Here is a 26884-nt window from a genome sequence, read left to right as displayed (position 1 = left end):
TCTCTAAATTTTACGTTATTTAATTCTGTGAATGGCATAGATTATTTTTTTTTTACATTTCTACATGATACTAGGGGGCGGGAATATGATATTGAATTATAATATGATATTCATACTTTATTTTGTTAGTGGGTTTTTAAAAAACAGCCTGAGATTTGCTGACGTAATGTATTAAACGCATTCACGCGTGCGTGCACACATGTCCACCGTGCACTGCTGATGGTTTTCAAGTGCTCTTTTAATTTTGTCTGTTCATATTCATACAGTAATTTAAGCAAGCATATCAATCTTGGGATTTTGGCAAAACTGCGTTATTTCTAACGTCATCTTTTTGCTCAGTTCTCAGGAGAGGCATAGGGTGGGGAGTGAACACAAGCATTTTTCTCTAAAGCTTTCTTTAATGATTTAGATAAACATAAATTGATTGTTTCAAATCAGGGTTTTATTTACAAATATGGTATTGAACTGTCTGATATTTGAATTTACATTACTATTTTAAAACCTACATTGGGAAAGCTCATATATTCTTAAAGTCTGTTCACAGCCTTTATCATTTTACATGTACAATTTTTGAAAGTTTTTATTGCAATATTTTAAAACTGTGTTTATCTTAGATGCAATTGTAAATATTAGGTATCTGTACATTCCTGATTTCCCACCTTACCCTTTTTTCCTCTCATATATCTTATATGATGTTCCTGGTTTCATCCCCTTTAATTATCCCCTGCAGTGTCATGTTGCATTCAGTTTACTTACTCAGTATATCTCTCAGCTCCTCAATTTCATTTGTACCTGTGGAACGCTGCTTTACTGAGGATCAAATAATAAATTTCTGTAGTTCCTAAGGGACATGGTAGCATAAATTTAAAAAATAGTCTGAAATATGTTCTGATCAAAAAATGAGAAGCAAAACACATGCAAAACCAGCTAAATGAAAGCTCAAAAAATTGAGATAATCCATTGGAAGCAGGGGAGACCCACCAACACGCAAACACCACCTGTTAAAATGAACAAATGACAATAATCTGTAAGAAGTTTAAATTCAATATAAAATAATTAATGTTTGACTTTTATGTTAACTCTAACAAGCATTCCCTACACTTTATAAAGTGCTATGGAACATCGTAAGGGGTAATTCCCTGTGTTCCGGAGCAGTGAATAGGCTCTCATTCATTGAAAATGGAAGACTCTTCTTTTTGAATTGAAATGTGTCTAAACCACGTGCCTCAAACACTTAGTCTTCACTTTTAGCTCTTAAATATACTCCAGGAGGATGAAGTTGAAAGTGAATAAGAAATTACTCAGTAGAAACTTACACCCAGTTGGGAAGAACCTGTTCTCATACAAACTTTGCAAGATACATAAAGCTCTTCTTTAAAAATCTCAGTAATGGTTTTGTGTCAAAAAAGATGAATATGTAAAGAGAATCTTGTTGGTCTTGCCAGTATTTCGATAGCAGAATTATCACATATTATATAAGATATCTGACTCACTACCTGAGATTCTGACTGGCAAGCAGAACTGCAGTTTAGGCAACAGGTGAATGTTAATGATGCACATTTGAAAGAAAGAAGAAAGCTAGGTGGCACTGTCGATTAAGTATTAGTCTTCTGCTTGCAGTGCCCAAAGGCTTTTGTTGCTGCCACCTGTTGATACTCTTAGAGGAAAAAGCCAGATGTTCAGTGGATTTTGTCTACCAGAGTTGCTGTTCCTCACTGTTCTACTTTGTCGTCTTCTTGCAGGCAAAATCTTTTCCCTCAGTGTTAATTCCCCCTCCCCGCCTTTGAATGTCCCTTTGGCATTTCTAAAGGCAAATCACACAAGGGCAAACTACCAGCAAGAAACACAACACATTGCACCATCCAGCTGATATCAAGCTATTTTTCTCTCACACCTTCAGCCCTCCTCTTGAACTCATTTCTAAATCTCACTAGTAACGTGTTTTGATCTGTCTTCCGTTAACAGTTTCATTTGATAATTCGTATCTTTCCCATGGTATCACACTCCAGTTGCTTGCCACTGGTAAACAATACAAAGTCTTCTAATTTTAGCCTATGTCTGAACTGAAACTATGGAGAAAAGCTTTAAAGTTCCCTCAAACCCAGTTGCTGCATAATAGTGCAATTGAACTCTAGTGACTAGAACTGATCCTCTTGTACTTCTAAAGCCGTGGTTTTAACTCTTTCCACATCTTCTGCAGAAGCTGGAACTAGATCGATTTATGCTTTATGCTCATGGTCCAGACCTTTGCAGGGAATCAGATCTCCGTCATGCTATGGCAAACTGCTTTGAAGCCCTAATAGGTAAAGATGTGTATTTGTGTGTGCAGATGGTTATGTTTTAATATGTCTACATGCCATATTGACTGTGATGGAGGAGACATGGGTCTGTGCTGAGTAGTGTTAGTAAGGGTAGGTGATAGTAAAGCTTCTTAAACCTTCTTCATCTCTTCCCATCTCCTGCACGTACACCATGTGTATAATATGAGGGTGCAGTATTACAGGTAAAATCTCATCTTTCATATCCTGCCTCCCACACACTGAAGATTCACCCATTTCACACTGTTGTGGCACAGTACTTCTGTCTGTCAACACAGAACTCCACCTCTCATGTGCCACTATGGCCTGCCACCTGCAGTCATCTAAGGGGAGTAGTTCAGTCACCATGGCCTGGCAGGAAAAGTGCAGGTTTGCTGATTCCAGTACTACTTGCACAGACCTGCAGAATGCGGAGTTGCACTTCTGCCCTGAATTTTAAACTCTGCAGCTTGCTTTCTGAATGCACCAGGCATGCCCAACCAAGTCATCAATCCACTTCCTCTGTGCTCTGCTAACTTCTCCTGTGAATTAAACGTGACATTTGCCACGTAAATATTTTTAGATCTTTGCATTTTCCTTTCAAATAAAAATCATGGCAATATGCTATTGCTGGTGCAATAAAGCTCCCAGAATCCTCTATCTGAGGATGAGGGGGAGTTGTGTCAAATTTGCTTATGGCACCAAGATGCTGATTAGTGACTGGCTGTGCTAGTTGATAAATATGTGTTGGAGAAGAAATCAGGACTGCCTAACCACAGTTACCAGATAATCAAGCAGTAAGGCAGAAATCTGATCCGTTATATCCACACAAGTTCTATTTTAAATAGCATATTTTTATAAAACTTTACTTGTTTGAATACACAGAACAAGCTAAATCTCACTGATTTGGCTTCATATTCATCCAAATGTACTGTACATGATACTAGCTATGGGAATGGTTTAGCTGTGATCCAGGTCTTTACATACTACACAAGCTCCTAAAGCATTTTGTCCAGCTTTGAAAAATAGATTGTTGTTGACTTAGATGTCAACAGTTCTGTGCATTCTGCCTCCAGCCAAATTGCATTTCATCTTATCAAGAAATAAGTTTTCTTTTTAACTCTATTTTGCTTTCCATGCGTGCTTTGATCTTTAATTTAAAAATAATAATAAAAAAAAAAACAACAAAAACAGAAAAGGAACACTAGATATGTATCTGTGGCTTTGTTCATATGCTTCAGCTTGTCTAAGATGTAATGAGGAGGACTATTTGACAAGCATTGAGATTTGCTAAGAGAGACGCTTGCTTTTTAACTTCAAATACAAAGTTGTTCACGAAGTTAATTGAGCAATAAAATTTTGTCAGGGCCGTGGCTAAAATCTGGGAGCTTGTTAAGGGACTGTAAAAGTATATGTGGTGTTTGCAGCTCCTACTTGAGAACCTTTGTAAAAGTGGTGCTTCTTTCCTGTGATGAAAATAATAACCAAAAGTATAAGCAGGCTGCCTAGGACCTGTTTGATATTCTGTGCTCTCATAATATGCCTCTGATAGTCATATAAACACCCAAACTGTACTCCAAAGAGTCCCAAGAAAGTAGTTGATCTAGTGAGGAATTAAAAGGAAAGAGGCAGGTAAAGACACAGCAAGGCATACCATGTTCTCCCTGTATTTGGGAACATCAGCTCTCTTTCTCTGAGTTCTTCATGTAGCTTTTTATTCCCTTTGCTTTTATACAGACGTGCTTACAAGGGCTAGGTTGAGGTTTGCAGAAGCCCTCCTGTAAAGAGTATCAAAGAGCAAAGTGTTGATACTGAATTTGTAAAGTGCCTGTGCAGATACAGAGTGTATATGATACACACAAAAAATATAATATGCTAGCACAAGTTTTGCAGAGCTTGTTACTAAGGGTCATGTGGAGAGCTAGTGAGGGTTGTATATGCAGTTAAAAAAAAAAACAAAACAAAAACCTACCATAATCTCCAGAAATTCAGAGATGCAAAAGTGCAGTTTCCAGTTCAGACAATATATTATTGTGATATTGGGGAGATGCTGAGGTTTGGAATAGTCCCGACACATCATTTATATGCACAATATAATGATGTTGAAAGTACAGAATAAGTGAAAATTATTTGCTAGCTATTGAAATGTATTTCATGGCTTTCACTATCTACATATATGGTATAGTTAGCTGATTACTGGAAACTACTTTTAGAAATAGCTTGCTTCTAGCCTAATTTGTTTAAACTTTTGTCTTTGGATATATCATTTTCTACCACTGATTCAACTATTTCAGGTCTTTTCTGTGCGTTTTATGACCACTGATTTATGTTAGTGTTTAATATGCTTTAAATTTCTCAAAAACTTAGGTATTACTACAGAAAGCATGCTTTTAAAAAATAAATATACTGGAGATGAAGGCAGAGATCTTTGACTTTCTTGTGCTTAGCAATTTTTTAAGTACTAATGCATTATTGACCTTTGACATATTGGTCCCCTCATGCAGGAGCCGTTTATCTAGAGGGGAGCCTAGAAGAAGCAAAGCAATTGTTTGGACGCTTACTCTTCAATGACAAGGTATGTATGTATTTATATGATTTGATTTCCATTTTAGAAATAACTGAAGACATGCTTTCTTGTCCATTGTTTTACTTGAGAATCACAAATGAACAGGAATACACCTTTTGTACTTAGTTCCAGGAAACTGAGTGTAGCATGGAGTATTTAGGACAGCAGCTGCACTGGTTCAGGCAAAAATATTACAGTGTTTCCTCAGGTGTGCTGTTTGTTGGTTGCCTTAGGTAGGGAAGGGTAAGTGGTGCGGGAAACCTGCAGACTTCCATTCAAAGTGCTGCTCATCCAAGCGGTGTGCTTTAGGGAAATGATGCACATGTCAAGTGACTGTTCCTGTTTCATCAGTTAAATCATCCCACCCACTAAAAGTTTTAAACATATGTTTGAAAAAAATACAGGGGATTTCATCCAGCATTTACACAGTTGCATAATTAGTCTGATCCATTCTTGCATACTGTATCTTAGACCACTGTTAGTTGGAACTTATCCCATATAACGACTAAGGAAAGTAACCAGTACGCACTGCTGGGACAATCCATGTGGCTGTGGTGAGGTGATGAATTATATGGTATTTTCCTTCTTCAGAGTCTTTGAGTCTGTGAAATGACAAAGCTTATTAAAAATAAAGGTATTTTGAAACCTATTATTACTCAGTGTCTGTAGTGAAGGAAGCCTATATGAAACAGAAAAAAATAAGATTTTTTTTTTTTTTTTTTCTTTTTTAGTCCTTGCCTTTGGTGAAGTCAAACTTGCTACTGAGGAGCACTTGCAAATAAATTTAGTCCTGAGGGTTAAACAAATCTTTTTCTTCCTTTAACCACTTTTTATTTGGTTCAAGGATTTTTCCACCTCTTTGACACTAGCTAATTGGGAAAACTACAGGCAGTTTGAACAGCAAATACATGATTTTAAAAATTAGTTTGCCAGCACTATTGAATTTGCAATAAGCAGAGTCAGCATCTGAAATAGTTCAGTATTTCAAGTAATGACATTTTATTTAGTACTGTGGAATTTGTTAAATGACTCCCTTGAGCATTAAAGGCATCTCTCAATGTTTGCAGGACCTGCGGGATGTATGGCTTAATTATCCACTACACCCACTCCAAGTAAGTGTATCCCTTTCTGTAATAAATTTCATAGCTCTGTTTTATTTTCAGGGGTGCTTTTCTATAGGTTTCCATTGTAATGACATCTCAGAAATGGTGCTAAAGACTAGCCAAAGGAGTGTATATATTTGCCTTTGTGTATGGTTTTGGGGTGGCTTTTTTTATAAATGATGAGTCTCTGCCTCGGTGAGATTTAATCATTCACCTTTCCTTGTCTCATGTTTGATATATAACTGTGCTTAAATGATAAATCTAGTGAGAGGTAACATTTTGGTGGCTTCTTGTTCATCTTCTCAAAGTTGGTGGAAAAAGGGTACAAAACCAATCTATGTACATATTTTGTTAACCTGAAATTAAGACTGAAACCTTAATAGTAGGATGGCACAATAGTTGAATGGAATAAAAGTGTATTCTAGTGTTTGGGGGTTTTTTGGCTGAGGGGGTGTGTGTGCAATGATAGTATGGTTGTTCTGGTGATTCCAGTAGCTTTAATACCAAGTAAACACTGAAATTATGAGGGTGTCTGAAGGCTAATTTATTTTCCATGTATTGAAGGATACAAGTTCACATTTTGTTAGTTTACAAAGCTGAGAGCTAGGAGAATAGTTTTCCAGTTCTTGTTCCCTGCCTGAATTCTGACAGAGACCTAGAGCATGTCACAGCCTCTCTGCACTGTTGTTCCTTGTCTTCTCAGCAAACATGGTAGCATTTTCCAAGTGTGCAGGGGTGCTGCAAGAATAGCTGTATTCAAATTGTTATCCAGTTGGTTAGTAAGGTTTTCAGGGTCATATGAACATCTGAGAGATTTCTTTTGTCCAGTCAAATGTTTGATGTTTTGTGCAGTCAGTTTGTCTTCTTTGAAACTTTTTATGAATGCAGCCTTCCAGCAGAAGGTCACTTTGAGGCCTCCATCTGAAATGTCTCATATATTTAAATGTATTTTGCAATGGATACATAGACAAAAATCTTCAGCAACAAAACGGTTCACATGAAGTGTTTTTACGACCAACTCCTTGTGAGTGTAAATAGAAGAAGAGTCTTAATGGGAAGATAAACTTTTGAGATTCAGCACCAGCTATCCTGCATGGTGGCACAAGCTCTCAAGAAAATTCTTACTCTTACTTTTCTCTTACTTTATTTTAACCTTTTTATCTCTGCCTTCACAAGGAAGGCTTGAACACTGCATAGGGATTGGAGACAGTCAGTGTATGCAGCTTATAATTTCTTTCTACAACCTTAACTTGTGTGATGAAAATGTATTTTCTTCCATGTCCCAGAAGCCATACTAGCTCTCAACTTGCCAGTAGGGGAAACACAGGCTGCTCAGGTTGGCCTTTGGGCACAGACAGCAAGCCTGAAAAGTAGCATTTTAAAAATTATTAAGTCACTGTAACAATATGACAAATGAGTTGCCAATTAAAAAAGAACCTGGTTAAGATATACAGAACTGAAAGCCTGTAACCCTGTTATTTGGCACTAATCAAGTTGGTAGAAATAATGATGGAAAAATAATTAGTGGTCACCTGTATAAATGTGGTCTCTTTCTAAAGAGTCAACATGTAAAGACAAGTCCTGCCTCACAAATGAATAGGAGATTTTAGAGGAGGCAAAATAGTATGTGATGATGCAGATGATGCTGTCTGCTGGGTTTCCTAAGAGGATGTTGGAGAGGCACTCAAATAAGGTTTTTAAAAATGTGTTTTAAAAAAGAAAGGAATAAAAAAAGATCAACCCCAGTTGATGGCTGAAACATAAGAAATGGAGAACAGGAGTGAAATGACCACAACTTACAAGGGATTGAGATCCCTGGCAGGTTTCCCTAGGGATCTTTGCTAAGGTGTAGGCTGTTCACATCAACAGCTTAGGGAGAAGGATGAGCAGTGAGGTGGCAGTTGTTTGACACCACCAAATTATTCAGGGTAGCAGAAACAACAGCAGGCTGAAAAATTGCAGTCTGGTTGCAAGAATGCAAGAGTGACTAACTGTGGAGTAAAAAAGCAGATTAAATTCTGTATCGGTAAACATAAAGGACTGTGCATGAGGAGGGAAAAAGCAGTCTCAGCTTCACATGCAACTGAACTCCAAACTGACCATTATCACCCAAGTATGAGATTTTGGTGCTGGAATATGTAGTTCAATGAAAATTTCAGATGAAAGCTCAGTAGTGTTTAAGGAAAAAGACAAATTGGATATAATTAATTAATAGAAAAGGGACAGTCAACAAACAAAAAAAATCTTAATGCCACTTTAAAAAACTGTGGCTATTCTTACTTTTCCTTTAGGCATCCTCATCTGGATGATTGATCCTCTAAGGCATTGCTATAAGAGACATGCCCAGAGTGGCTGGAGGAAATGCATAAGTCATATCCCAGCTCCAGAAAGCCATTTAACAGTGTCACCACATCAGGGACATCAGATAAGAAACTGATAAGAAAAAATACTGACCCAAAGTGATAATTTTAATTGTTGTGTGCTATTGTGCCCTTTTGAATTTCATATACTAAGTATTTATTCTTGATTTTTGATACTGATGGAAAGTGGAAGAAATAGATTTGGGTTTGTCTCATCTTGACATGCTGTCAGTCTGCCAGCCCTATTCTAATAATTTTTCAATCTGTTTCTCAGGTGCAAACAATCTGATACTAGAAAACTCAAGACAGGTACAATTGTACATGTTCTGTCAAACTAAGTAGTCCATGCTATCCAAATTAAGAGACAAGACCTCATAAGCAATGTGTTATAAATGCCTCAACTATTAAAAAAGCATGCATCAGAGCTCACGTCTTTGAGTGGTAGTTATCCAAGACAAAAACCCACAAGAAACTCAGTTTTCTCAGTTCAGCTGTCTACGGAATGACTTGTTCACTGTATTCTTTGTCCTTGGTTTACAGAAAGCTTGTTCTTCTCTGAAAAGTTCTGAAACAATGTTAATTGCACTTCATTTTATTTACAGCTGCAGGAGTCCAATACTGACAGGCAACTCATTGAGACCTCTCCAGTTCTTCAGAAGCTTACAGAGTTTGAGGAGGCAATTGGAGTCATCTTTACTCATGTTCGGCTTCTAGCACGTGCTTTTACTCTGAGGACAGTAGGCTTTAACCATCTGACTCTGTGAGTACACAGCAAGAATCCTCATGTAGCTCCGTTGGTCCTTCTGGTAGTATCCCAGATTGCCTTATTTGTAAATAAACTCTAGATGTCATATCTGGTCTCCAGAAGAGACTAGACCAGCTATGTTCACAAGCCTGCCTGGCTCCGTATGCCATCTCTGACGGTAGTGGATACGTTGTGAAAAGCTATAGAAGCAGTCAGAGAGCTATCGTGGTATTTCTTCTGAACTTTCTACATTATTGATATTTGCACATCACTCCTGAGTCAGTAGCAAAACATACTTGGAGGCACATTTGTGCAGAGGAAAGAAGTAAAATCATACTCTTTGGTCCAAATGCAGCCCTTGTGTTCTGTGGTGTGTAGAGCTGCCAGGCTCTGTTTTAGAGCAAACAATAGAGCCATACCAGTGGTTACCCAGTGTAGGATCTTGCATGAGTTTAAACCCTGATCCTTTTATTTTTTGTGAACGGACATATGTTTTTCTCTGTTGAAGCTGTTGTATTCATTAGTTGACTTTCTCACAAGAAGTTGCAGGTAGAGACCTTATCCCATTAAAAACTTGATGTCAACTGCTCTTCTCCTTCAATTAGTCCCAGATCTGTGATCTAATAATTGTGTTTATATGTAGCTACCCTGATTTGTTTTCTCCCTGAAAGTTGGTGTTAGAACAGTAATGAACTGTGTTCTCATCTCACCTGGTTAACACTCGAAAATTGTCTTAAATGTGTTTGGAAATGAGTGATGCTCACTTTCAGATCACTCTTTATTTTAATTTGTCTGTGCATGCTGGTTTTGTTTTTTCCTCAAAGAGTGGTTATTGATTTTGCTGCATTGATGTCTGATTTTTCAGAGGCCATAACCAGAGGATGGAATTCCTGGGTGACTCCATAATGCAGTTGGTAGCCACAGAGTATTTATTCATACATTTCCCCGATCATCATGAAGGGCACTTAACGGTGAGACTGCCATCAATCATGCTTTCTGAAAGAGCTAGAGTGAGGCAGAGGCTGAAATTATGGGAATAGCTAGTGAATTATTCTGGATTTGATTAATAAAAGAAGCCTCAGCAACCACTGCTCTTAATAAGGCTTTGTTAATTTTAAGTCATGAGCACTGCAATGAATAGGAAGAGGTGATTTATGAGCCCGGTGCAATAATTTTTGTTACGTCTGTGAAATGGATTGATAATTTTAAGGATGTCAGTGATGAAATTGGGAGATAAGACTAGTTCTTGTTTAAAGATGGGTGTCTTAAACCATTTATTTAAATAGGCACATCACATGACTTTTTTTATTCATGACTTCTAGTCTATTGAACCTTCAATCAGGCAGGACTATGTTTCCTGGTAAGAAGTTTTTGCAATCTATTTTAGTCTGGTTTTCCTGTCTTTAATCTGGAGCTCCTGTGGTAGCTTTTGAATTTAATTTTACTATTGTTATAGTCATCTGTTGTTGATTATTGTAGCCTTTCAGCCTCTCTTACGTGGGCTCTGAACAACCCAGTTTGTGGATCTTTCAGCAATTTACGGTACTTTAAACATAGGGTGGTAGCATATGTAAGTTTTTCCCTGATTGATTCATTTAGTACTGCAGCTAGACAGCTGTGTCTTTGTTTGTGAGAAAGAAATTTTCATAGGCTTACTAAATTTTTCTTGGTTTTCAAGTCTTGACTAGAATTAAGAAGCAATAGATGTATCAGGAAGATGAGTCGAGTCTTCTGGTTAAAATTAGGAAGTAGCACTGTAGGTTTTTTAGCGGCTTGTCAAATCAATAAAGGGATGGTGATGCTAAGTCTCTAGCAGGCAGTGTGTTTTCAAGAATATGCTTCTTGTGTCTTTTGGGCTAAAGCTTTTTTTGAGAAAAAAAGTATATGCTCTGACTAAAAGTAATTTTAATCTTTCTTCTCCAGTTCTTAAGTTTCATTTACAATTGTATAGATTCTTCTACACCATTCGGGAGATAAAGTAGATGAAGGCTGAACTTCTGAGGTAAAAGCTAGAAGGGGAATAACCTTGTCATATTAATTCTTCAGAGAAACAAAAATGTAAGGCAGAAATCCAAGAGTGGTGGGGTCTTTTTGCTTTATAGGTGGCTTTTAAGAATGTCAGGCATCAGTGTAGTTATAGTAAGATAAATCTTTCAAGAACTATTCAGCAGGAAGGATATAAAGTGTTGCTATTAATGGGTGTAAATACTCAGAACAATGATCAGAATGTCTCCATGTTGCTTAATTTAATTAGTGAGTTGGCAGGTAGAGCAAGTTGCACCATCCAAGTACAAAGATAGAGTGGAATAAATGCTGAAAACACATTAATATGAGAAGGAAATCTAGGCAATGCCTAGAATAAAATTGCAACTCTGGAGATGTGCATGCAATGAAAAAGAAAATTGTCTTAGAATGTTTTTAAATTTGAGAACAAATGAACTGAGACTTGTGAGAAAGGAGACTGATGATGTGAAATCTGAAGAGAAATGGCACACACTGAACACTCTCTCCTGTTATCTGGGAACATACATTGAAAGTAATAACAGAACATCAGCTGAATGGTGTCTATAGTGTTGAGGACAATTTTGGTCAAGGATGGGAAGATATCATTTGACTGGCAATGCAGTGGCTTCCCAGTGTGTAGTGATTACTTGTGGAGAGATGTCTGTAAATTAACTATATTTAAGAAAAAGAAGGCAGAACTTAGTCTTGTCTACATATTTTGAGATAGTCAAGTGATCTGCCAAAAAAGAGGATGAAATTTTGTTGACTGTTGGAAAACACAGCTTCTCCAGTACTGGCTTATGAGACAGTCACAGTTAGTAGTATGCTGTGTGAAGATGGAAGAAAAAAAAAAAATCTGGTTTGTAGAGCATCCATCACATGTTACAGCATCTGCAGTGATGCAGACTGTGTGTTGCTGGAGTGGAGACTAGCTCTGAAGAAGTTGCTGGGAAGGCACAGGTACCTTGTCTTCCTTGTATCATTAAGAAGAATTGAGTTTCTTGGTAGATCACACCTGCAGAGGAGGCAAATTCTAATACAGACCAAGTTTATAACTACAGTGCTAGAAGTGTAACTAGTGCTTTTTTTTTTTTTTCCCCATCTCTAATTCACTGTGTAGTGTATATGTTGCTCTTTGTTTTATGATTACTACTGCTATGATTATGGGTCCCATCAAAATAAATATCCTGCAAATACCATGGCACCATGGCAATAGACATCCTTCTTCTCCGGTTATAAGAAACAGATTTTTGTCATGTGATAGTGCACTTCTATCTCATAGGTTGCATATTGCATATTGTACTTAGGGGATTTTGCTGGAGAAGGTATTGTTTATTTATCTTAAGGACATAAAAGGGAAGCATTTTGGAAAGGAACAAGTAGAAGATCAGTGTAAGCAGAGGTTAGGGAGGCAAGTAATAATGCTATCTGCAGTCTGCCTAGTTTATGAAGATCAAGTTGTATCTGCTTCATACATCATTGCCAAACAAATTATGAACATACTGTTCTTTGTTTATCTGTTGTCAGAGATGAAGTATCAAGTGCAGCAAATAAATCTTGATTTTCATAAGCTCAGTTGACATGCTGGAGCCAGGTAGCATATAACTTGGATCTAATCAGCTGAGCAAATGTGATATGGAAGACAAAGAGAGAAAAAAATGTTTATGCAGTTTCTCAACTCTAGATTATATATAAGCAGTGGAGAAGAGAGACATCCTTTCCCTTTCATTCCATCTCTATATTATCTCTAACTTCTTAAATGAATGCTGTTTAATTTAAAGCAAAAAAGCAATCAAACAGGAAAAAAACTCACCTCAATCAGGGGTTCAGAAAACTGTATGAAACCCTAAACTTCCAAAATACTCCTTTAAGCTGTATGGGACTGTATCTTTGGCAGAGCATTGTGTTCTAGACAATCTGCCTAAAGACAGGGTTAAGCATTTCAGGGAACTCTGCTGAACAACCAGGTGTCCTGGACGTAGTCATCCATTGAAAATATTGGAGCCTGATCTTTGCCAGGGATGCACTGTCTTGGCTGTACTGCCTTCAGCAGAGCAAAAAAGTACTTGCAGGCCGTCTAGCTATGCATTTTCTTTTCTGGCCAAATGAATGGAGCGGCTTCCTCATCTGCTTGTTCTGAACCAGTAGACTGTCTTGCTTTAATGTGCATTTGTTTTAATTACTGCCTATTTATTTCTTATTTGGTGGACACTGGGGACTGTCCTATAAACACCAGAATATTGCATGTTTGTACTTTTTGTGAAAAAATGTACACAGCTGTGTATTACTTAAACTAGAAAAATGCAGATTAGCTGAAAAAGTACAGGACTGCTGAAGAGATGGTATATGATTGCAAAGAAGCTCACAAACAAGCATTTTAAATGCAAGACATATCTTACTATCTAAGTAATGTGTCCATAGAATAAATAAAATTTGCTGAGAAGAGTTGAAACAAGGAAAAGTCACCAGTAGAAAGTGTGTGTCTGTCTGTGTAAATCATGTGAGGTGTGCTGAAACAAAACATCAAACTGAGAGAAGTGAAAGGCTACAAGGATAAAAGTAACTTTTCCTCTCCAGCTCTCCCTACCTCTCATAGTTTGATGTTGCTAATTGTTGCCATTGAGCAGAACTTCTTTCCATTGCAGTTGTTGAGAAGTTCTTTGGTGAACAACAGGACTCAGGCCAAGGTGGCAGAAGAGCTGGGTATGCAAGAATTTGCCATCACTAATGACAAGACGAAAAGACCCGTAGCTCTTCGAACTAAGACTTTGGCTGATCTCTTGGAATGTGAGTTAATTTGGTTATAACAGCTTAGTACTTATGCAACTTCTTTTTCCTCAGGATTTATTTAAGAAATCCATTAGAAATCCCCCAAATCACTATTAAAAATCTATGTTCAGGTTTTCAAATGAGTTAAGCCTATACCTCTGAAAGCCAGTTTTGAACACTAGCCTAGATTTTTGAAGTCTGTATGAAAGCGTGAAGGGGGCATAATTGAAGATACAAAGTTGTAGGCTTAGAAATTGAGGGGTCATGATGACCAGGTCAAAAGCATGTCTAGTGAGGTAAAGCTGGTAATCCAAGTTGAGCTGTTTAACAGCAGTTTCAATGTTTCCCTAATGTGTTCTTATCACTGTTGGAAGATAAAGTAGTTCCTTCAGCAGATGCTTATTTCTGTGGTTCATTTGACTGCAGTTTAGGATGTTTCAAAATGGTCATTCGACAAGAGGGAAAGCTACATGGAAATTAAATTATTTTTGGTCCATTTATGGAAGTTTGTGCTACTTTCTTTCCAAAGAAAGTGGAAACAGTGATAAATAATCTGCAAAGAAAGGTAATCTTGTATATATTGATATATTTTGTGAGCCATTCAGACCCCTTGGCTTTTGCCAAATCCTCTAAGCAAATGGAAATAGCACACAAACAGGAGCGATTTATATCTAAAATTTTTTATGGTACCCAGTAGTGATTTATTTGTAAGTATCCATGGTCTCCTGGTTAAAATGTGAGATTAGGAGCTGAGTGTACTTTCTAGCTCTTTAAACGACTGAGTGGATTTGGGTAAATCACTTAATCTCTCGGTCAACTTTATTTTTTCCTGTGCATGCAGGATAATACCCTCATCAGATCACTGCTGTGAAACATAATTGAATATGGCTTTAGAGTACTCAGAGATACTTGTTTCTAAAAGTGCAAGCCATTAACATTCTTCTTGGTTGAGTGACAGTACCTTTTTCTTTTCTCCAGCCTTTATTGCTGCCCTGTACATTGATAAAGATTTGGAATATGTTCACACTTTCATGAATGTATGCTTTTTTCCACGGCTAAAGGTAAGATCAGTCAGGTTCCTACTTTCCTGGTACTATGTTTTAACACATTATTTCCTTTGGGAGTCTTACCATAATCTCTCAATAATAAAATCATCTTTGTGAACTATTTACAGGAGTTTATTTTAAATCAAGATTGGAATGATCCTAAATCTCAGCTTCAACAGTGCTGCTTGACTCTCAGGACAGAAGGAAAAGAGCCAGACATTCCTCTTTACAAGTAAGAATGGGCATCTTGTGAATACAAACTAATTACCAGTTTTTCTTTTATATAGAGGAAGATGTGATGAGTCACCCTCCATTTTTCCCGTAGTTTGTTTTTACTGTAGTTATCTAAGCCTTCCAGTCTCTTTTTGGATGACGATGGAAAATGTTGACCCAATGTTTTCCAAGCTTTAGGTGTTCTAATCCATTACAAGGAAGAAATAGTAAGCATTTTACCTCATACAGTTGCAAGGGAAAATAAAATTTTTATGTTCAAATGGAGTACTTCATTGGCATCTTTCTATATTTATTCTTTTTAATGTAAGTAATGGCAGTATTTTAAATGAAAGTAATGGAACAATGGCTGTTTGGGTATGAAGTCAAGATACTGCTGTTCTGTTTTCAGTAATAGTATGAAGTTTCTCTATACTCTACATTACTATGCAGACATAATAAATGCCTTGTGTTACATCCTGATTGTAGGCTCTGTTTCTAATCCACAGAGTCAGGCACTGAAGGGCAGCACAAGTTTTGGACGTTTTTGCTATGCAGTTCAGCCCACGTATGTTCTCGTGTTTAGTGAGAGAAGAGCTCAGGGCAGTGAACCTCAACTTGTACAGCTCAGTTAAATACCTGAAGGTGGATGGGATGAATCTCCCTTCTCTCTTTCAGTTGTAAAATAGTGTAATAGCTACTTAAAGGAGGCAATAATAAACTTAAGATTGTATATTGCATTCATATCCATTCAATTAATGTAGGAAAGGGTGCAATGGTAGCTCCCAAAAGAAGAGATAAAGGCTCTGAAAGCTCAAGGCTTGTGTTGTTGGCTTTATGATATCAAAAAGCTATGAAGAATCAAAGTTTGAGTGTATTTGTCACATTTGCTGAGCTAAAGTTTTCAATGAAATGTAGCAGTTGAGTTTTAGTGACAAACAGTCACTTTGGAAATATGATTGCTTTAACACTGAAACTGGTGCTCTGCCAGTCTGACTCCTTAGTGTCTCTGTATGGAGAGCTCACAGCTTTGTCTTGAGTGAAGGAGATGAATACAATAAAAACAATTTCTGATTCTTGTAAAACCCACTGAGTATCAAGTACCAAATGTTTGTTTTGTTTTTCTGTGATGATAAATTGATTTTTATAGCACAGCTTAGAGCTAGTAATATGCTGTTATCTTCCTATTATCTTGCTAAATTTCCTTTCTTGGGGTTATCTGTTTCACTGCAGTCAGTACTATTGCTTTTATATTCAGGGTGGGTTTTATTTGCTCTTCTCACAGCACATGGAGACAGAGGACTATAGTTAGATGCTTTAAAAATTGATGTGAAATGGGTGCTCCTTCCAAAAAGAAACAAGGTAGTAGGAAGAACTTGAGCTGACAGTGGGGAGAGATTTGGGACAGCAGGAACAAACAGCAGAAGCAGCAATTCCTTACAAGTCTAGGGAATTATTTTTTTTCCCCTTTAGATGATTGCTGATGCATGTCCTCAACTTTAGCTCAAATGGGAAGTATGTTTTGTGACAAACTGTACCTTTTCAAAGCTGATGGAAAATTTCTTTGAACTGTGATAATTCAGTATGTAGATAGCTACCATGTCCAATATAAAACCCTTTTAAAACCTTGCTAACTGCACAACTCTCAAGGACTAAAATTTTAGTGCACACAATAATCATATTGATGTGATTATTTGCAATTGCATGGCTGTGCACAATTTATATGACTTCATTACAAGTGTTTTCACAGTGTTTAAGCACTTTGTGTTATAGTTTGCATTTTTGCTTATAGGTTAAAGTTTTAATTTTCATATGGTGCTCATGACTGAGCCTGGAGGAATAAATATAACCAATATAAACAAGGTGCATTTTATGTAAATATCTTCTTTTTATTGCGCACCATACCGGTACTCTCTGAGTTAATGTGATTTATACAGGCACCTTTCAACCCTTGCTCTACGCTTTGCACTAAGTCTACTATATATATTGACCAGACTGAAAGCTTGGTGATGTATGTGACACAAACAGATTCTGGTTTTTAATACTTCCTGCTTGAATAAATCATATCTTTCTTATTTCAGGACTTTGCAGACAGTGGGACCGTCTCATGCCAGGACATACACAGTAGCTGTTTACTTTAAAGGAGAAAGAATAGGATGTGGTAAAGGCCCAAGGTATAGCAAAAAATTAATCACATGGTGTTAAAGTTTGAGTGTGGCAAATGACTAGCTGTGGAGATAGACGAGTGTGTGGTTGGCCTTAGAGAAGGAAAGCTATAGAGCCTTCTTTAAGCTGCTCTTGAGTTTCTGCCTCAGGAATACCCGAAGGGTTCAATGTCTGTATAGTTTTGAGTCTAAAGGGTTTTTTGTGAACTTGCCTACAAGGTGGCTAGCAATGCTAACCAATTTGTGGCACTCAGACTAGAAAATGCAGAACAGCTTCCAGGAAACAGTGACTTTATCTTTGGCTTTGCTACTGGATTACTGTCCAATTTAAGATGGCAAGTTGAGGGTGCAAGGCTCATTTTTTTTTCTGATGTTATTACTTCTAGGAGTTTTAGAATGGTTTCTAAAGTTGCAAAGACTTCAACAATGAACCCCAAAGACCTCATCATATTTTCACCTACCGAATCTGGTGGTGGTTATAAAAATATCATTGGTTTTATAGCATTCACACCTGTGATTTTGTTCCTTTTTTCCTCTCAAGTAAAAGCAAATGCTTCAGTAAAGAATGGACTAGAATATTCTGTTAATGTTATTGATCCAAGTTTAAAAATACTTTACTAGAGCTGTAGTGCTATTGTTCACATATTTATGGAAAGGCTGATATATCATACACTCTGAGAATTACTAGATACTGGTTATCCAAAGAGTTTTATTACAAAAGAGTAGCTGGTGTTCCACTTCATCAGAAATTTTAGTTTATTCTGCACAGTTTAGATCTTATGTAACAAGTTTTTGTTTGGCTTTCACAGTATTCAGCAAGCAGAAATGGGAGCCGCAATGGACGCACTTGAAAAATGTAAGATATTTGGGCAAAAAAGAAAATTTATACTTTACATCCTTGGTCTTTAGAGAGCTGAGGTGCAGGTTTTGCGGGGGATAGTGTTTGAACAGAATGTATATGCTGAATGCTGGCAGCTTCTAAGCAGCAGGTTTTCCTTTTAGTACTTTCAAAACAATTTTGTAACAGGTGAAGTTAATATGATACCAATAGGTATTTTATAAAGGGAGCTGATCAGCTACAGAGGTTGCAACTTAGAGGGAACCTTGTGCAGTGAAGTCTCCTTAAGATTTTCCATGCTTAAGTATGCAGTGGGATAAGACTGCTTAGTCTATGACAGCGTGGTTGTCTCATCCTCTAATCTAGGAAAGGAGGAAAATTACTTTTTAGTTGCCAGTTTGGAAAATAATTTGATCTCAGATTATAGTAAACTAGGCTATAATCTAACAGGCAGATCATCAGCCAATGTAAGTCAATATTTATCTGTTAAGAATGCCTTATATCAGCTGAGGATCCAGTGATCTGTATATGCATGTCTTAAAATTATGCACAGGTTAGCCAGCATGGGAGCAGTTCTTCATTGCAATGGAGTCTCAGATATGAAAGGAATAAGTGTATGCTAACTTTTTATACGAAATAACTTGAGTCAGTTGAGTTAAAATGCTAGGTGTGGACATACTGTAAGCAAATAGACTACAAGCATTTTGTGCAGCGGAAGCTCTCTATTCAGAACGTGGGGAGATACATTTTTTTGTTTGATTCAAAGGAAAAACATGCAGTTTCCTCAGATGCCAAAGGTTTTTAATCTGTTATCTCTGCATCTGGAAATCCCAGGGTTAAAAAATTTTAGAGGACAATAAATCCATGTAATTCAGAATATTTTATATCCCCTGCTAAGTGTATACTTCTCACCACCAGTAAATCTGACAAGTAGAAAAATGTAACTTCCTTTCTCCACTGAGTATCTACAAAACATTACTGAAGTTTTCTTCGAGGGTTTTTTCTTGTGACAGTATCATCACTCGGAGATCTGTGAGCTTCATCTCCTGTCTGTCCAAGGACCTCATAGCTCTTTTCTGACATACATATTTGTTTGAATACCACAGACCTCTAGAGGTCTCTACTCCAACCACCGCTCAAAACAGAGCCAACTCTCAAGTTAGGCATGTTTCTCAGTGCCTTGCCAGTCAAGTTTTGACTATCCTTAGGGATGGAGGCTCCACAGCCCCTATGGGCACCTGTTTTATTATGTATATGTTTGTGGAGTTTTTGTTGGGTTTTTTTTGGGTTTCTTTTAATGCATAAGTAGTTAACTTCAAGTAAAAGTAATTTTCACGTATCTGTTTATATATATGATAGCCATGATGCATTTATTACATAAATTTCCTTCTCAACATGTTAAATGGATTATAACCAAACAGGTAGTTACCAAGCCAAGTTCTTCTGAGTTCATAAAAAATCACGTTATAGGCGCAGTGCTGAAAATCTGATTCTCATCTTATGGTGCACATGAGCAACAAAATATCCCAGAACTCCATTAAACAAAGCACTAGTGTTTTTAAAAACAGCAACAATTTAAAAACTATTTTCTTTTGTTTAGATTGCTTTCTGGTTTTAACAAATGTAACTTCCTATGGCTGAGTTGTAAACAACTGATGAATAAACTTTTTATTCCTGCATTATATAATAAAAGGCACAAATTTCTTAGAAAGTCATTCCGCTGTCTGCCACAAATTTCTGCAGATTATGTGGCTTCTGCACCATGTTCTTTAGCTGAAGAAATCTGTGCTGCCTGAGACCCAGAAATAGAAGGAAAACGCTTGGTGCCAAGGGACTCCTCCCTGAGGAGCCTCAGATGAATTCTCTCAGTAGCCAGCTAGAGAGAGCAGTCCTTTGCTGAGACATCTCCCAAATTTGTTTATGGTTTGAAAGGTCAGTGTAGTAACCTTTTGTGTTCATCTTGGCTACCGATAGGTGGCTGGTGCAGATCCCAGAGCTCTGTGTAATCTCAGCAGGATTTGCTGCCAGCTGCAGGCTGCCATGTGCTCTACCATCTCTTTGTTTGCTGACTGGCCGAAGGGTGCAGGTCTCTGCAGCACAGAGACACAGATGAATGCCAGCACCCTGGTCATGCAGAAAACATCATATTCTGTCAGCTGTGCACTAAATTGAGAGCAGTTCTTATGAGTTATATAAGCTGGTTTTACAGCCTCAGTTCTAACTAGTGTACATACATACCAGCCAATGAACAAATATCTGAAATCAGAAGCATCTGTCCCCCTAGACATTTGTCCATCACCTCGGCCTTGTCTAGTCTATTTTAGCCAGTCTTCACTCATCCATGCCCTTAGACTACATTAAGGCTGTGTTCTGGTATATACCCAAGCACTAACTTTTTCAGGATCAGATTTTACTGCATTCCATTTTGCTACACTATTACTTTGCCATTAGGAACCCTGCCATAATGTGGGGCATCTAGTGGATTCTGCATGGTCTAAAATAATAATAATAATGATAATATTAATAATTAAAACATCTGTACAATGCTTGGAACCAGAGACTAATACTTTATGGAGTGAGAACAAGGCAAAAAACCCTGACAGTATTGACAGTAGTCTCACATGTGTTTTTCAGTATCGACCACCTGTTGCTAAGGGAACAGAATGTAAAATCCAGGTAATACCTGGCCATGTTGCTATACCAGGATTTTATATTTTATTTTTGTGAGTGTATTAGATTTAGGAGTGCTTTGTAGCAGGGGAAACAGATGTGGAAATTACAAAGAAATCAAAGTCTTATGACACACAGCCCTGGTTTACTAGGGATTATTAGAAATAAATGAGTAAAAATGGTAATAACATTATTCCTCCCTACCTCTAATCTCATCAAACTTTTTGTTGTGTCTTTTTTTAAAAAAAAAACAAAAACGAAAACAAACAAAAAAACTGAGGCTTTCTGTATTACCAGTTTGTTTATTAATGTAAAATATTTCTCCTTGCATCAGATAACTTCCCCCAGATGGCCCATCAGAAACGGTTCATTGAACGGAAGTACAGACAAGAGTTGAAAGAAATGAGGTGGGAAAGAGAGCATCAAGAGAGAGAGCCAGATGAGACTGAAGAAGCAAGGAAATAAAAGGAGGGCGCAGAAGCAGTGGCATATTTACTTACTTAGTAACTCATGGCTGTGCCCTGTGGAGACCTAACCTAGTTTCTTGCAGATGATGAATGAAGAGTGCCTGTTGATATCAAATAGAAAATAATCTTTTCTTTAAAAAGTGTGTGTATGTATAGTATTTCTTTATTTTGGTTTTCAGTGCAAAGTTTGTTTTGCTTTTTAGTAAGATTTGTTTTTAAATCCTTTTATGTTTTACAGAAAGTTGTGGGATTATTTTTATTATTTTTACTGTCTTGTATGAAATAATAAAGTATTCATTTCAAAAGTCTGTAGGAGGACCAAAGCTGTTTAACAATTGTCTCCTATGTCCAAATGCTGTTTTGTCAGTGACCAGCAAAGTTATTGCGTGAATTCCACTGTGGAGGAGGAAAGTGTTATGAGAAAGTAATTCAGGAGAGCGCTTAATCATGTAGCTAACAAGTTTTACAGCTAAATGTGCTTCTTGACTGCTAAACCAGAGCCGTAAACTTCAGGTCCTTTTACAGGAACTGATGCAGTAATTTAAGCAAAGGAGATACTCAGTTTTGTTTTAAACAGTGGATTCCACATCTGAAATGTGACACAGGTGTGTGTGGAAGTTTGGGGGGTTTTGTCTTTAAATCAGTATTATAAAACTCTAAGAAAAAGAAAAGAAAGTTAATTATGAAGCAAGAGAATGACAGCTTTTTTCATAGAGAATGTACTGACTTTACATTTACAAATTTAGTGTCATTCTCAACTTCTTGCTCTATCAAACTGATGTCTACTCTAATGGGTTTCTTTGTCCAGGAGATACCAATGTGACCATAATAATCAAATGGTGTATTAGAAACTCCATACAGGTGCTGTTCCAGATAGATTCACTGAAAACTGTTTGTATACAAAGGATGACAGAATTTATCCCCAAGGTGTAGTTCAAAGGTGGCACACAGTTTTATAATAAGTCACCCAGTTTCCTTGATTTTTGGTGTCTGTGGCTTGTATTAGACAGACAGAAGTTTCTTCTACAAAAGCTCTGAATGGTACCAGAAGTGGAGCATCCACTTTGTCTTGATGATTTTTCCTACTGACTACCAGCTTCATTGTAGATGTTGGTGCATTGTTCATACTTTTAATTTGCCTACTTCAAGCCATCCGTCTTTGTTATGCTGAGTTCTCAGTTAAAACAGTCCCTTAGTACATATTGTGTAGTCATTTCTCTTTCTTTTTTGATAAGTGAAACAGATACAACTCTTATTTTCCTTAACTGCACATTTTCTTCCTGCTTCAGATCCTTTTTCGTGAGTCATTGATTTTCTGATGTAAGTAACGTAGATGCCTGTGATAAGATACCAGGCAGCTTCATGAGTGTGGATGCATGAGTCTGGCCCAAAGAATTCATACAGACTCCGGAAAGAAGACATTTACCCAATGGTCACACTACGCTGAGCAACTAATTCAGCAGTTGTCTCAAGAACCTTTCTCTAGGTATGCAGTGGGCATCCATGAAAGCACTTTATTGCAGGTGCCAAAGTAGACACAAGTGTAGCTGAAAAGTTCAGACTACCCAGATGTCTTCCCTGAGTTTCACTTCTGAGCTAATCAATACATGTATTTTCATGAAAACATTTTTGTATGCATGCAATGTGAGATACACTTAAATGTTTGGGTTTTTTAAAACTTGACCCCACAGCACTACCTCACTTCTTCCAGCTTCTATGATTGCCTTTTCTTAATAGAGTGTTGCTTTAAATCCATTTCAAAGGATGAGAGAAAAAAAGAAACAAACACATTCTGTAATTTAGCGTGATAATAAACCATTAAAACGTAAAGGAGGGGATAAAAACAACAAGATAAAGGCAAGAATCTGCTTTCTGCTGGATGCTTCTGCTCTTTGACTTTTGAGAAGTGAATGTAACTCCTTATAGCTTCAGTCTGTAAATAAAAAGCTGAAATGCCTCTGAACAGCAGGTTTGAAAAGCAAGCAGCAACAACTCCCCTGCCCTCAAGTCTTTTGTAATTCAAAATCTTTTGTATAATTGCCCATCTGCTTCTAGCAGTAAGTTGAAATGGTGCATTGGTAGAGGGTTAAGGGTAATTGTGTACACCTTTCCCTCTTAACTGTGACCAGATTCATGTGCTTTAACAAGTAAAACGTGCAGTGACTTCATTTTCACGTGTACCGTTGCTTTACAAACAGTTCTCTCATCATATCTAGTATCACCAGAGTACCCCAGTGAAATTGTTAGCTCATAGTTTAACATTGCTTTCATTCTTCCTGTACATCATTTAACTTTTCAGCTGTAAGACTATGAGCTTATTCATAAACATTTGGATAAAACCAGATTGAATTTATCAGATATGCTGTTTGGGGAGAGAAATCCAGAACTGTTTTCTTTTCTTATTTGACTGAGAAATTGCTTGAAAACAAACTTTTAAAGCTATTTCTGCATTCCATTACTACAGTTAATGAATTTTAGGTCTTCCTCAATAACATGTAGATAACCATTTTTTTCATGGGTGGGCTATTTTCCCTTTTTTCACTGTATAAGCATGGGCTAGGAAGATTTCCTGAAGAAATTTTGTTTTGCTTGTCTTGAGGGAAGAAAACGAAAGGTGAAGAAATTCATGTTTCCTTTGTGTCAAAAACCACGGTGTCTTTCTGTTTATGCACTGTCTAAAAACAGTGGCTGTGAATTTTTCTGATAATTTAAGGATATACATAGCATGTGTAATGTGAGTACAGTCCTTTATAACACACACTATGAAGAGAAAGTTGTTTCTTTTAAGTTGCCTTAAATTTGGGAAAAATGATTACTGAACTCATGCTAATCAGTGGTAGTTCATAACTTGGCAAATTTGGCTGCTTTTCTGGAAATGTGATTGGATTATTGATTACTGGATTATTGATACTGAAGAACAAGACATCTGTGAGAATCCATCAGATCCTGTGAAAGCACATTTTAAATTTTTTATTTTTTAAATTTTTTTTCTTTTTTTTAATGTGTGTGTATACAGAGCATTGTATCTTATTTGATTATGAATTTAAAATTACATTAAGTTCATCACTGTTATTTGCAGAACCTAAACTTGCTTTGTAAGATTTCAGTTTCTGGAAGATTATTTAACAGCGATACTGTGAGCAGAACCTTGGTCTCTGAGGCTGTTGTAAACATTGTTGCTAATAAAGTTTTCCAGAAAAGTCTTCAGGCATAGTTGTTACTTGCTAAAACAATTTGGAAAGATCAAAAGGCAAATCCTGATCATCTGTCTCCCCACTTCAAAGACTCTGATTATACAAGCTACATATTTAAATGAAGTGGTGGATTCACTTGTAAAAAGTTTCTGTTTGGTGGAAGTTTGTAAAGCTGCATAAGGGTTTAGGGTGTTGATCATCTACATTGTACCATTGTGCATTGTCTTTGATAGAATGGTAAAGATATTTTTGTGAGAGAAAATTTTTGTGACCCATACATCCCACCCTGCTTCTCCCTCTTCCCACCCCCACCCTGGTTATATATTTGTCATTGAGCATTTGAAATATTTTTGCCTGGGAATAATAACCAGAAAGTTGTTCCTGTTTTGTTCCTTGAAGTGTAGTGGAAACAAGCAGTTGAAGAGTGTTCTGCTGTCTTCTGTTGCCTGCAAACCAAAATGTTTAGCTCTTGGAATGACTGACATCTTACTGTAAATATGCTCTGAAATGAAATGTGACCATCTCGTCATTGCTTGCTGGTAATTATTCTTGGCCAATAAGCCATGGTGTCAGGGGTTGGGCATTCTGGATTCTGCTCTCTGTTCTTTCATTCATAGTTAAGCAAATACGGTGAATAACCTGGAAAGCAGCTGCAAAATAAGCTGGTGGCAGCATAATGAACTTACATTTACTTATTAGAGTAAAAAAAAATTGCCATAACAATATGGTAGGCAGAGCAGGGAATCCGATCTCTCATCTGTCATGGACACATCTCAATACCATTTATTACTGCAGAGTTGTTCGTTAGACCATCCACCAGTGAAAAATAGATTAACTCCTTGTATTCTGAAGACATAATTTCTCATTGTAAAATGTATTGCAAATCTTGGAGGTGTACTGGTCACTTCAAGTTATAGGCAAGGTGAAGATTTTTATTTTAGGGAGCTTTTTTTTTAAGTATTTCATGACTTTTTCTTCCCTCATATTCTGACGTGTTTTGTGTTCCCAGCTTGAGTTTACAGATGGTGTGTTTCTTAGCAAATTGTTTATGTTTATGGATATACTATGTCCACCTATCAATGAAACATAGGTAAGACCATCCATCACATCCCCTTAATGTTTCTCTGGATTCTTCCTTTAAAGCAATTCTCTCTCTGTAGAAGGAAATAAGGGCCAATGACTTTCACTGGTTTGTTTTCCATATTTTCTTCTCTTCATGGTAGGCTATCTCACTTCTGTTGCAGTGAGTCACTCAGCTAGAGGAACCCTCTGAACCTTGCAACAGAGAAGACCATCCTAGGCTCTTGTGTCTGTGCTTTCTGCTCATAGGCACATTCTTGACCATGGAAGGTAATGAACAGAGGGAAAGCAGCATTGCTGATGGGAGTGCGCTGGCTGGCATCAGCATGCTGGAAGATCCACCAGGGAGTCACGAAAGCAGTGCAGAGAGGCTGACCCCGCCAGCTGCAGCTGAGTGTGTTGGCCAGAACAGGTAGGCTGAGTCTGTGGAGAGAAATTAAAGATCTCCCCTGTTTTTAAAAAGTGAAAAGACAAAGACTGTTCAAAGACAAAGAAAAGAGAGGCAATGTACTCCAGCTCTCCTGGATTTTTTTATTCCCATGTCTGTTTTTTCAGGTACCCTCAAATTTCACAGATTTTTCTGGGGTCCTTAAAATGGAATAGTTTACATGCTGCAGCTACTCAGATTTCCCTCAGGGAGCACGTTTACCCCAGAAGGCCCTTTTCTTCACCTGCTTGCTACTGATAACAAAGGGAGCACCAAATTACACCCAAAACCTTGCTAACTAGGTGTATTTCCCTTTGTGTAGATCATTACTTCCTTCCTCAGAAGGATTCAAAAATCTTTCATGAAGAAGAGTATAAATTATATACTGTGACTTACAATACAATCATACCTGAATGCCTCAAGTATGTGATTCTGTTGCTCTTCACAGCATTCTGTTGCTGAGAGATGAAAACAAGGACAAAATGGTCATTTGGGTCCAGGCCTCAGGAGGTCCGTGGTAGGGCAATGATGTCTTACCTAGTGGATGTCTTAGTCTGTGGATTAAGTATCTTCTTCGAAAGCATGCTACAGCTCTCTTCCCATGCCTGAGAGTGTCTTCGAGGGGAAAAAAAAAGATAACTTGGCCATGCAGGCTGGGCACTGTCACCCTCATGCTTTTACCTGTGGAGTCTTAGGAAGCAATGATCAAGATCTCTAAAACTGGGGACTCTTACTATGAGAAGCCAGAGCCCAAACAGTGTGTGGCTTGTACACATTTTAGAAAAAGTAAATAAAAAAATAAAACCTTCCCATTACAGCAGACATTTCAAAAATAATCCATTAACAAAGGACAGACTCTTGAGCTGACAAGTTGTGAACTTTCAGTGGTGCAGACACTCATACATCAGTGGTCCAGAAGTGATGCAGCAGTGACGGGTGAGTG

General features: G+C 37.4%; 1 protein-coding gene across 2 annotated transcripts in view; it reads left to right on the top strand.

Annotated features, from left to right (window-relative positions):
- The window catches only part of DROSHA (drosha ribonuclease III), a 75075-nt gene extending 50683 nt beyond the window's left edge, over positions 1-24392 (top strand). For both annotated transcript variants that reach the window (XM_074899550.1, XM_074899549.1), the window contains 11 exons: positions 2201-2303; positions 4802-4872; positions 5931-5975; positions 8929-9086; positions 9937-10042; positions 13721-13862; positions 14823-14905; positions 15019-15122; positions 17182-17274; positions 18075-18121; positions 21108-24392. In XM_074899550.1, the coding sequence (XP_074755651.1) occupies positions 2201-2303; positions 4802-4872; positions 5931-5975; positions 8929-9086; positions 9937-10042; positions 13721-13862; positions 14823-14905; positions 15019-15122; positions 17182-17274; positions 18075-18121; positions 21108-21238 (1083 nt within the window). In that variant the 3' untranslated portion in view covers positions 21239-24392. The remainder of the gene's footprint in view (positions 1-2200; positions 2304-4801; positions 4873-5930; positions 5976-8928; positions 9087-9936; positions 10043-13720; positions 13863-14822; positions 14906-15018; positions 15123-17181; positions 17275-18074; positions 18122-21107) is intronic.
- The last annotated feature ends 2492 nt before the right edge of the window (positions 24393-26884 follow it).

The sequence above is a fragment of the Athene noctua genome, chromosome 2 (assembly GCF_965140245.1).
Source record: "Athene noctua chromosome 2, bAthNoc1.hap1.1, whole genome shotgun sequence".
NCBI lineage: Eukaryota > Metazoa > Chordata > Aves > Strigiformes > Strigidae > Athene > Athene noctua.
This window is presented reverse-complemented; position numbering and strand designations above follow the sequence as displayed.